This window comes from Eptesicus fuscus, chromosome 9 (assembly GCF_027574615.1).
Source record: "Eptesicus fuscus isolate TK198812 chromosome 9, DD_ASM_mEF_20220401, whole genome shotgun sequence".
In the NCBI taxonomy this organism is placed as follows: domain Eukaryota; kingdom Metazoa; phylum Chordata; class Mammalia; order Chiroptera; family Vespertilionidae; genus Eptesicus; species Eptesicus fuscus.
Genome location: NC_072481.1, coordinates 33,102,298 through 33,114,376, shown reverse-complemented (window position 1 = coordinate 33,114,376; position 12,079 = coordinate 33,102,298). Strand labels below are relative to the sequence as shown.

Sequence of the window (12,079 nt, the reverse complement as noted above, 5' to 3'; positions counted from 1 at the left end):
ATCAGGTGATTTTATAGTTTTTCAAACATCACAGAGTGCACTTACAGAAATCTAGATGGTATAGCCTACTAAACATGAAGGCTATATGGTATAGCCCAGTAGTCGGCAAACTCATGTCAACAGAGCCAAATATCAACAGTACAACGATTGAAATTTCTTTTGAGAGCCAAATTTTTTAAACTTAAACTTCTTCTAATGCCACTTCTTCAAAATAGACTCGCCCAGGCCATGGTATTTTGTGGAAGAGCCACATACTCAAGGGGCCAAAGAGCCACATGTGGCTCGCGAGCCGCGGTTTGCCGACCACTGGTATAGCCTATTGTTTCTAGGCTACAAGCCTGTACAATACATTACTGTACTGAATACTGCAGGCAACTATAACATTTTGCTAAGTACTTGTATATCTAATCATAGAAAAGATACAGTAAAAATATGGTATAAATGTGTGCGTGTGCATTTGCAGGGCAAAGTAAGGGATATGGATGGGACAACATTGGAGGGTGAGTAGACATCAGGAGGAGGCAGGAAGGAGGGGATAGAGAGAAGGGGAAAAAAAAGAGAGCACAGATCAAAAGAGAACCACAGAGATAAAGACTGATATGAGAAATAATAAGAGGGGGAGGAAGAGAAGGAGAGGGAAAGGGAGAAAGAAGGGAGGAAGCAGACTGTGAGGGAAGAGATAAAGAGAAACAGAGGGAAAGGAAGTGTGTGCAGGATAGTGTGTGTGTGTGTGAGTGTGTGTGTGTGTGTGTGTGTGTGCGCGCGCGTGTGCATGCGCGCACAGCGCACACATGGGCTCCCTCCCCAGCTCTTGCTCCCTTGTCAACTCCAGACCCAGCAGTGGCTAGGCACACAGCTGGTGAACAGCAAGCTGAGCCTCATCTAAATCACCCAGAGCTAGCTAGCAGTAAATTCACGCTATAGTCAGGTCCAACCTTTTCTTCTGACATCAAAAACAAACTTTTTTTGTTTACCATCTATTATAATCTTATGGGATCACCATTGTATAGGCAGTCCATTGTTGACCAAAAATATCACTATGCAGGGCATCTTACCTAATAATAGACAAACATGTAAATTGACCATACCTCCACTATGCCCACCAGCCAATCAGGAGTGATATGCCAACTAACCAAACAAAGATGGTGGTTAATTTGCATACACAGGTGCCGAGCAACTGGGGGCGGGTGGGACAATTGTGTCGTCGCCATGGCAACGACGCAGGCGTTCCGCCCCACCCCTGGTCTCTCAGGGCCTCTGGGCAGCGTGGGAAGGCGGGGCCGAAGAGGAAAGAGGCGGCTCCGGGGATGGAGTAGAAAGGCGGTGCTGGCAGCCAGGGAAAGGAAGGCCCATTCTAGCACGAATCTTCATGCATCGGGCTTCTAGTGATTGTATTAAAAAATTTCAAGTGGCACCTTTCATTTCACTCTAAACATTTTCTATCTTCAGAACTAATCAATCCTAGAACCCTTGCTCGCCTAGCTGGTTCAATTTATTACATTAGCAAAGTATTCAAGAAACCAAACTGTAGAACTGAACTCTAAAAATAAATCTGCTTCATACAAGGAACAACTCTTATGTTATAGCCACAAATGTAACTTCAAACCCTATGCCACACTTTAAAATTTATTCCAACACACTATCAGACAGACAGGTAGCTAAAACAGTGAAATTTTCCCCAACTATTTTAAAAAAAAACACATATGGTAAAGGAAATCACAACTTTTTTCTTTATTATAATACTAGAGGTCCAGGGCACGAATTCGTGCACTGGTGGGGTCCAGCCGACCCACCCTGATGGGGGCCATAGGAGGTGGGCTGGCTGGGGCAAGGGGCCGTGACCAGTTTGCCGGCCGCCCCGCCCCCAATCGAAGTGGGGTGCCAGCTTGGGGGCAAGGGGCCGTGAGCAGTTTGCCGGCCAGCCCCACCCGATTGGGTGCCCGCTCGGGGGCGGGCCAAGGAGCTGAAGGAGTTCCAGTCATTCTGCTGTTTGGTCAATTTGCATATTACCCTTTTATTATATAGGATGACTAGATCCTAGAGTTAGCTTCTTCCTCCAGGATTAGCCTGGACATTTACCTAGCTATGAACTCTGATGAAAATTATATACAGAAACCTCTATTTGTAGGAATGCTGTGCTGTAGGCTAATTAACAGTAGTACCATAGGAATTTCTATCAGCTTTGCAAAGCTTTCTTTTTTTAATAATTCTTTATTGTTGAAAGTATTACATATGTCCCTTTTCACCCCTATTGGCCCCCTTTAGCCCACGCCCGAGCCCTCCTCCCCCGCAAAGCTTTTTAAAATGAAATATTCATCAGAAAATTCTAGAAAACTGTTATAGATAATTAGAAAAAATTAAAATTGGAGAAGCAGCTACCTTAATATAAGTTTACAGGTAGAAAAATCTATAAAGTAGAAGAAATATAAACTACAGCTGTATAATTAAGAGTCTTTTCTAAAACTCTGCCATTTATTTCATCCTTTCAATAGTCCATATATCCTAAATACTGCAACCTAAACAAAATCAATAGATGTACCCTTACAAAAACATGAAGAAACACAGCTTAGTAATTACGTTAAAAAATTTAAGCTGTGAGTAAGTAATTATTGATAAAACAATAAAACTGGATGACATTCCAATTGTTTTTGTAATATTCCACCTGGTTGACACATAATCTATATAATCAGCACCCTGGGTGCTAATATTTCAATTGTATATACTGTACTTGAAGCAACATGACTTAGCTAAAACTTTCTTTTATTAACAAAGTAGTTACTGCTTATTTTCTGTCCATTGGGATATTTTATTTTCTGCAATTTATCAAGTTAAAGTTCAGAATATGCCTCTTTAAAAGTAGGAAAGTTAATGCCCTGGCCGGTGTGGCTCATTGGTTGGAGTATCGGCCCGGGCACCGAAGGGTCTCAGGTTGCAGGTTCGATCCCCAGCACCAAATGAGGTGTGTGCTGGAGGCAACCAATCAATGTCTCTCTCTCTCACATTGATGTTTCTGTCTATCTCTCCCCCTCCCTTCAACTCTCTATAAAAATCAAAAAACCTTTAAGTATTAATAAAACAAAAAAACCTTTAAAATAGAATACCATTATAGTTCACAAACCTTGTATTCTCATTTGTGGAAGAAAAAATAATCATTGCGTATAAAAAAATAAGCAAAATTTAAAATACATGTGCCTTTGCCAAACTGATTTTCATAAAATATCTGATAACTGATTTTCATATGTAAGAAAGTGAAGCAAATCAACTAATAATAGAGTGCTGAAACCTTTTGGGGTTTTATATACATTCTTTAAAGGCAACTTATTAGCAAAAATGCAGTAAGTAAAATTAAAATATACACTAAAATATTATTCCAAAACAACTATTTTTATATTTCTGTATCTAAGAACTATAAGTACACCACCACAACATCTTACAGATTGTTTACAAACTGTAACCTACCTTGCCAGAGGTTAAAATAAACTTATCAAACACATAATGTAATTCCTGGGTGGGGTGGTTATCATCATCAAGGTCAGAAGCATCTTCTGTAGCTTTGCAGTTGCAAGAGGTAGCAGATGTGTCGGTGCACGCACTCTGATGTGAACTCTCTGTTTCTAAATTTGACCTGCAGTCTGTACCAACAGACTCATTTGGGTCAGAGGATTTACAATCAGTGCAATTACATTGGCTGAGCTCCTTTTTTAAACAAGTTTCTGAAGGAACTAAATCATCTTGTTTCTTAATTGATTTTGGCTCCAATTCTCTGCCTTCACTGGTAGAAAGAGATGAAGATTCCTGTCCATGTTCAGCCAAAACTAGTTCAGTTACCAACAAATTGTCATCTTCAGTAATACATCTCCGTGATGTACATTTCATTTCATCATATTTACCAGGTTGACCTCTTTCTGCATTTATTTTTTCTGTGCTTTTCCCAAGTTGAATACAACAATTAGATGTCTTATTGTCAGTCTTGACTGGTTTCTTATTGCTTATTTTCCCTTTTTCTTTTTTCATGGAATCCACAGATTTATCTGCATCCTTCCTCTGAGGACAGGCAAAATATCGATAAGCTGCCCTGAATCTCTCCACAACATATTCATAAACAAGCTGGCTGTTTAAGCTCCGTGCAACATTCCTCTTGACTGAAAATGGATCTAATAAAAAAGAAAATGGTCAGTTGCTAAGTATTTACTAACAAACTACGTTTTCAAGATTATACGAACAGTTCTTAACTGCTGGATTGTAAGCAGAATACATTTTCCCAAAGCTTTTCTAAAGTCCCAGTGAGAGTCCTTGAAAACTTAGTAGGGGAAATATAATAGCAACTTTGTTTCCTTTGTTTCTGTCTTAACATAAAAAAAATTTTTAGAAAAGAATAATAATAATAATAATAATGATAATAATAATAAAGTAATTAATGAGAGAATGGCGGAGGAGCCCAACTCAGTAATTACAAAGTTTCAATGATGAAATTGCTGAAAAGAACTATGTCAATATGCCTCCCAATAGTGTCATTGAATGAAAATTTTCAAGCTCTGGGACCCATTAATAATTTTCATTTTCATAGTATTTTTAGTTAAATACTCCTTGCAATTTAAACAAATAAAATATAACCTAAACTCTCAAAGCTTCAAGTTAAAAAAAATACTGACTTTAAGATTTAACTTTAGTGAGATCAGAAAGTTAAAGAGAGAAAGAGGAGAAACAGAAAAGTAGGAAGAAACCTAAGAAAGTAAAAATTAAAACGAAATTTAGCCCTGACCGGTTTGGCTCAGTGGATAGAGCGTCGGCCTCCAGACTAAAGGGTCCCAGGTTCGATTCCGGTCAAGGGCATGTACCTTGGTTGCGGGCACATCCCCAGTAGGGGGTGTGCAGGAGGCAGCTGATCGATGGTTCTCTCTCATCCATGTTTCTAACTCTCTATCCCTCTCCCTTCCTCTCTGTAAAAAATCAATAAAATATATTTAAAAAAACAAACAAAACGAAATTTAAATGTTGATCCAATCTAAAATGGCTATGTTGAAAAGGCTTGCAGCAACTCATACTTCTGAAAACATTTATAGGTTTTTGGATTTTATAAGCCTTAAATACAAATATGTCAAGGAAAAAAGAACAGTACGACCCCAAAAAACAATACATATTTTCTCCACAACTGAAGATCATTAAGTAAAAAGATTAACAGGACATGACTGCTATGGTTGAAGCATCTGTTACTTTTTGCTATTATCTAAATAAAGGGTTTAAAAAGCTTTTCCTAGCCTCCTAGCCTCTTTTCCCCTTCCAGAAGAAAAAGGAAGAGAAATTATGATGGCTGCAGGTTTCAGAGCTCATTTATTTACTGTATGTAAGAGAGTATAAGATGTGAGGACATGCTTGAGTATATGAGAATATGTGTGGGTTCAATTCACACTAGAAGGCCAAAAGTGGGTTGAGGGAACAGAAGAATGTTAAACAAACTAAAGGCTAAACAAACTGAAATGATGCACAGAAATTCAATTTCCTACCTATAAAAAGTAAGTGAAATATTGTGAACTTAAAGTTTGTATTAAGAATTTAGAAGCGAGTGCACTATCCCTCCAGGGAGCACACCCTCGCCTTGCCCTTCCCTTTCTTCTTCCCCCAAAGGCATGCAGTTCCTAACTCTAAGGGACTCCCACAAGACTCGCATCCAGGGAGCAACAGGCCCTGACTTGTCCCAAAGGCCCCCTTTTTCTGACTTCTTAGTGAGCCAAAGCAGCCTAGCCTAGACTCGTTTCACTGTCTGGTCTCTCCTAGTGCTTCTTCTATCCTAGACCCTTCCTAGTTTCACTGTCCCCAGTTTTAACAAACACCCTCTAAAAATCACCTGGACTTGTGCTGTGAAATCCTTCCTGTGCAAAGTCAAGAATCCACACACTACCAGCTGGCCCAAAGAGGCAAGATCAGGGCCAAGTCCCCTTTCCAGTAACAAAACTGCCCCGCGCCCCCATCATGTCCTGCCCCATGAAACCCTATTCTCCACTTGTTTTTTTTTTAATGGTAGAATTAATATTTTGTTGTCATTTATAATCAGATGGCAGTGGAGTATATAGTCTCTATGCTTGATCTTTCTTTTATGTAAATAAAAAAATTACAAGCACTGATAGCTGGTTGTTTTCAGAAAACATGATTAAACTAATTCACTGATGGTGGCATCAAGTTTTTCCTTATTAGCTCCAGAAAATTCACCTTTTTGTCCTATTGTAGCCCTAGCTGGTTTGGCTCAGTGGCCTGCGGACTGAAGAGTGTTGGGTTCAATTCTGGTCAAGGGCATAAGCCCAGGTTGTGGGATCGATCCCTAGTAGAGGGCATGCAGGAGGCAGCTAATCAATGATTCTCTGTCATCATTGATGTTTCTCTCTCTCCCTCTCCCTTCCTCTCTGAAATCAATAAAAATATATTTTTAAAAAATTTAGAAGCCATTCTATTAATTTCTGTACCTCTAAATATCTTAATGTTCTTGGATTTGATGTGAACATCAATTGTCAACATCAATTGTTTTTTTCTTTAGTGTAGTAACATTTAACAGATGAGATCATTTAGAACAGGCGTCCTCAAACTATGCGGGTGTTTTTGCCGTTTTGTTTTTTTTTACTTCAAAATAAGATATGTGCAGTGTGCATAGGAATTTGTTCATATTTTTTTTTAAACTATAGTCTGGCCCTCCAAAGGTCTGAGGGACAGTGAACTGGCCCCCTGTTTAAAAAGTTTGAGGACCCCTGATTTAGAAGACAATAAAACTGGATTTTAAAATTATACTTCAACAAGTTTATGACAAATTTCTTCAAAAAGACCTTGTAGAATTAATATAACTATTCTATTTTTCTATATTTTTGAAATTTTTTATAATAAAAAATTAAATAAAGACATGTAAAGTAAGCTAATATCCCTAACCAATCTAATATTTACAGATTGGAAATATTTAAATGAGTATTAATCCTATAAACTATAATGGACTTGACAAAGAATTTATATAAAATATATGACAACCTAGTGGCATAGATAGTGCTACAAAGTCAAGGGGTAAAATTTATAACATTGAATTAGACACAGATGATGAGTGGCACACAAAAATTATTCTCCAAATGAAATATATCGTACCTTCAATGGCTATTCGCCTTTTAGGCCAGTTTTTGTTTTCTCTTGTTAAAATATCTTTTATCCGTACACATATGACATATTCCTCCAAAGCAAAATCCAGTGTGTAAAATTTTAGCAGCTCTAACCATAACTGTCCCAGGGATACCTGGTTTGGTGTTTCCGATGTTAAAGGAGACTGGAAAAAAAAAAACACTTTTCATTTACGCTTCACGAACTAATGAATCATTTACTTTTCACTTTAAAAAATCCTTAGGGATCACTTTTTCAAAAACTAAGCATAAAGGAGCAACCTGCCAAAAAGCAGTTTGTGGATAGCTGGGAAGAGAGTGCCAGTTTACTAACTCATAGGATTTTGTGTTCTTTCCACGAGACCAGAAATTCTCAACCTTTGCTGCACATTAGAATCACAGTGGAAATACTAAAACACACTAATACCTGAGTTACATACCACTCCCACCTCCCATACCCTTCCCAAGATTCCGATTTAACTGACCTGGACTATGAACTGGGTATTGAGATTTTTAAAGCTCCCTAAGTGATTCCCATGTGCAGCCAAGGTTGCAAACCACTGTATAACCATCACCACAGCTCCTCACTGCAGTAATTACTTTTAAAGTCTAAGTAAATGTCCTGGGCTTGCAAAAGCTAATTCCTTCATTTGGCAAACATTTATTTAGAACTTACTATGTCCCTGGCATTGTGCTGGGGATATAAAAAAATGAGAGCTCACACTTACACATAATGCTCACCATGAGTGCTGTGCATATAATTAATAATTCTAACAACTCCATGGAGTAGATACTATAGGGCAGTGGTCGGCAAACTCATTAGTCAACAGAGCCAAATATCAACAGTACAACGATTGAAATTTCTTTTGAGAGCCAAATTTTTTAAACTTAAACTTCTTCTAACGCCACTTCTTCAAAATAGACTCGCCCAGGCCGTGGTATTTTGTGGAAGAGCCACCCTCAAGGGGCCAAAGAGCCGCATGTGGCTCGCGAGCCGCAGTTTGCCGACCACTGCTATAGGGCAAAAATCTGACTCAGGACCGCATCGTTACTGGGTTCATGTTGCTAATCACTATAACATACTGCCACTCAAATAAGATATTGGACTACTTCATGGACTACTAGGAAAGGAAGAAACAATTTAGCAATGCTAAAATGGGCCTCTAATGGGGAGGGGATGTGTAACAGAAGAGGTAATAACTTCTAAGGGAATTAGCTAAAGACTGGCAGCTAAAAGTGACCACTAGGAGCATAAACACATGAAGCAGTCATTCATTCATTCAATTCTACAACCATTCATTGATTACCTACTATGTGCCAAGCACTTGGAATCGATCCATGAAAAAAAACCCAAAGATCCTTGCCTTAGTGGAGCTCACTTTTCAGGGGAAGAACACGGTGAACAACAAACTTAATAAGTAAATTACATAGCAAGTCAGAAAAAGAAAAGTGTGGTGGTACCCAGCTAGGGTAACCCAGTGGTTGAGTGTCAATCCATGAACCAGAAGGTCATGGTTTGATTCCCAGTCAGGGCACATGCCCAGATTTCGGGCTCCATCTCCAGTAGGGTTGTGCAGGAGGCAGCCAATTAATGATTCTCTCTCATCACTGATGTTTCTATCCCTCTCTCCCTCTCCCTTCCTCTTGCTGAAATCAAATTAAATTTTAAAAAAATTTTTTTAAAGAAAAGTTCTGTGGAAATTTTAAAAAGTTGAGTAGGTTTAATAAAGGGGATGGGAATATGGGAGCAGGTTTCAATGGTAAATAGAATAGTCAGGATAAAACTTGTTGAGAAGGTATAATCTGGAGAAAAAGGAAACGTGTTCTAGGAATAGGAAATAGAACAAACACACTAAAGTAGGAGTGTGACTAGCTTTAAAAAGAAAACCAAGAAACCTAGTGTGGTAGAGAGAGGGGAGAAAAAAAAGAGGAAAACAAAAAGCTAGCCAGTGAGAACTCCTTGGCTTTTATCCTAAATTAAGTGAGGAGCAACTAAAGCATTTTGAGTGTGAGAAGGGGGAAGAGCATGATCTAACTTAAGTTTTGGAAGAGCCATTCTGACTGAACAGATTATAAGGGGCAATGGTAGATGCAGGGAAACTTATTATGACACTCTGGTAGTAATTCAGGACAGAGATGATGGTGGCTAGGACCAGTGAAGGTGGTAAGAGGTGGCCAAATTCTGGCTATTTTGAAATAGAGATGACAGAATTTTCTGACAGACTCATATGGAGTATGAAAGAGGGATGACTCCAATGTGTTTTACTAAGGATGTAGTGCCATTAAATGAGATGGGAAAACTGCATATGAAGCAAGGGGAAGACTAGGAGTTGAGTTTTAGATACAGTAAGTTTAAGACATCTATTAGACATTTGAATAGAGACATTATATAGGCAGCTGGAGATACAATTATAGTACTTAGGGAAAAGGTTTTGCTGAAGATTTAAATTTGAGAGTCATCTTCATACAGGTGGTACTTAAAATCCAGGGAATTGGATGAGATCACCAAGGGAGTGTAGATAAAGAAAAAGGGGTAGCTGGTTTGACTCAGTGGATAGAGCATCGGCCTGCAGACTGAAGGGTCCCAGGTTCGATTCCAGTCAAGGGCACATGCCCAGGTTGTGGGCTCAATCCCGAGTAGGGGACGTGCAGGTGGCAGCCGACCAATGATTGTCTCTCATCACTGATGTTTCTATCTCTCTCCCTCTCCTTTCTTCTCTGAAATCAATAAAAATATATTATAGAAAAAGGGGATCAAGGACTGAGCCCTAGAGCATTCCAACATTAACAGACTGGAGAGGAAAGGCAGAACCAGCAAAGGAGACTGAGAAGGAATAATCAGCCACGGTTGTAGTGCCCTAAAAGTCAAGTTAAGAAATTTTTTAGAGAAGAAAATAATCAAGTGACAAATGTTGCTAAGTCAAGATAAAAATTGAGATATGACCATTAGATTTAGCATTGTGGAAGTTACTGACATGATACGCATTTTGGCAGATTGATACAGGTCAACGCCTGATTAGTCTGAGGTAAGAGGAAACAAAGAAATCGTAAATAATGAATATAGACAATTCTTTCAAGCACTTTTACTGCAAAGGGAGCAAAGGAATAATTAGTTGGGAAGGGAAGTGGTGTTGAAATTTTTCTTTTAAATAGGATAAATAAAAGCATGTTTGATTCAGTAAAGAATGAAAAATGGATAACTTAGGAGAAAAAGATAAGAATTGCTAGAGTAATGTTCTGGAATAGATAAGTAGGCATGGCACTGAATACAAAAGTGAAGAAAATGACTTTAGATAGCAACACCAGAAGTTCCTTTATAAAAGCAGGCAATAAGGCAGAGTATGTGAGTGCAGAGTATGTGAGTGCAGATAGTGGTAGATGGTGGTGGGAGTGTGTAGAAGTTCTCTTTTGATTGCTTCCACTTTCTCAGTGAAGTAATAAGCAAGAGGACAGAAAGTGGGAGAGTTGAATGGACTAGAACATATGTTCAGGGAATAACATGAACATTTCAGTAATGTTCACATTTCTGTAGTCTAGTTCAGAACTGGAAGTTCAGAAAGACGATATCCTTCTAGAGGACACAATCCATGGATATTCAACTTTTGTTCTTTAGCACTTAGGATAATGCTTGGTATGTAGCAGGCCCTCAATAAATGAATGCTGAATGGTTAAATAAGCAAGCCATACCCTAAAGGACCATAGGGCCTTTATTTCTCCACCAATCTGCCAACATAATTCCCATAAGTTAAAATTTTGGTTACAGCCCAACTCCTGAAGGAAATTTTCCTTGTCTAAATGAAAAATATACAAAGAATTACTTTGACATGATTCAAACAACAGAAGTCTCCCAAAATGACTTGTAAATTCATTAGGGAATCTTGGTACTGAAAAATTAAACCAGATCAACCCCTCACATTACAGATGAGGAAAATGAGGCCAAGAGGTTTATTCAAGATTAGTCAGTTAACCTACTATTAAAATAGCTTCAATAGAAGGCATCACAAATGCTATAGATAGAAAAGCCAAAGAAACAACAACAAAAAAAGCTTACTTTGCCATGTTTTCCCTTTATGGCATTACTTTGGTTGTCTTTTTCTGTCTTCTTGGTATCAACTTTTGGTTGGTCAGCCTTAGCTTTGTTTTCCTCAGCAATTGAGTTTTTCTCAGTTGTACTACTTGAATTATATTCCCACTTCACAAACTTCTCTTCTATTATGCCCTTCAGCTGAAAGTCATCCATTCTTTTTGAGTCGAAGCCTTCAATCTATATAAAATGCCATTCCAAATTGGTAGTAGAAAATTATTAAAAAAAAAAAAAGATGGGCAGACAAATCAGAACTCCAGTTTAAATTGAACAGAGTACTCTGCAAGAGCAAACTATATATGTACATACACATGTCACAAACTCATGCTTACCCAACTTCCAAGTAAACAAGGAAGAAGAGGGGGTTTTCTTTGTTGTAGAAAAAACATCACCATTAAAGCAAAACAGTAAGAAGGAATTCCGCCATCAGTTTGGGAATCAATATAGCACAACTGCAAAATGATGGGGGAAAAGTACCACCATTTATTTCAGCTTTCTTTAATTTTCTTTCTTGGTTTCACAACAAAATTAGCTCTCCCCCCACCATAATCATTGTAAAAAGCATAAAATGTAATTATCTATCTATATATATCTATATATATATATATATAAGCCTAAGCGACTGTTAGATCGATAACTATGACACACTGACCACGCTCAATGCACAGGCATGGAAACATGGAACAGACTGATGAATCTCAGAGGGAAGAGGGGAGGGGGGAAGATGGGAAGAGATTAACCAAAGATCTTATATGCATTCTAGAGGACCGGTGCATGAGTGCACCGGTGGGGTCCCTTGGCCTGGCCTGCGGGGATTGGGCCAAAACCAGCAGTCCAACATCCCCCGAGGGGTCCGGATTGTGAAAGT

At 38.6% G+C, this 12,079-nt stretch overlaps 1 protein-coding gene across 1 annotated transcript in view; it reads right to left on the bottom strand.

Annotated features, from left to right (window-relative positions):
- Window positions 1-12,079, bottom strand: part of TUT4 (terminal uridylyl transferase 4) — a 127,736-nt gene that overhangs the window by 41,351 nt on the left and 74,306 nt on the right. The window contains exons 11-14 of the mRNA XM_028142150.2: window positions 11,544-11,663; window positions 11,179-11,391; window positions 7,120-7,294; window positions 3,460-4,154 (exon numbers count right to left, since the gene is read on the bottom strand). Coding sequence (XP_027997951.2) covers window positions 3,460-4,154; window positions 7,120-7,294; window positions 11,179-11,391; window positions 11,544-11,663 — 1,203 coding nt within the window. The remainder of the gene's footprint in view (window positions 1-3,459; window positions 4,155-7,119; window positions 7,295-11,178; window positions 11,392-11,543; window positions 11,664-12,079) is intronic.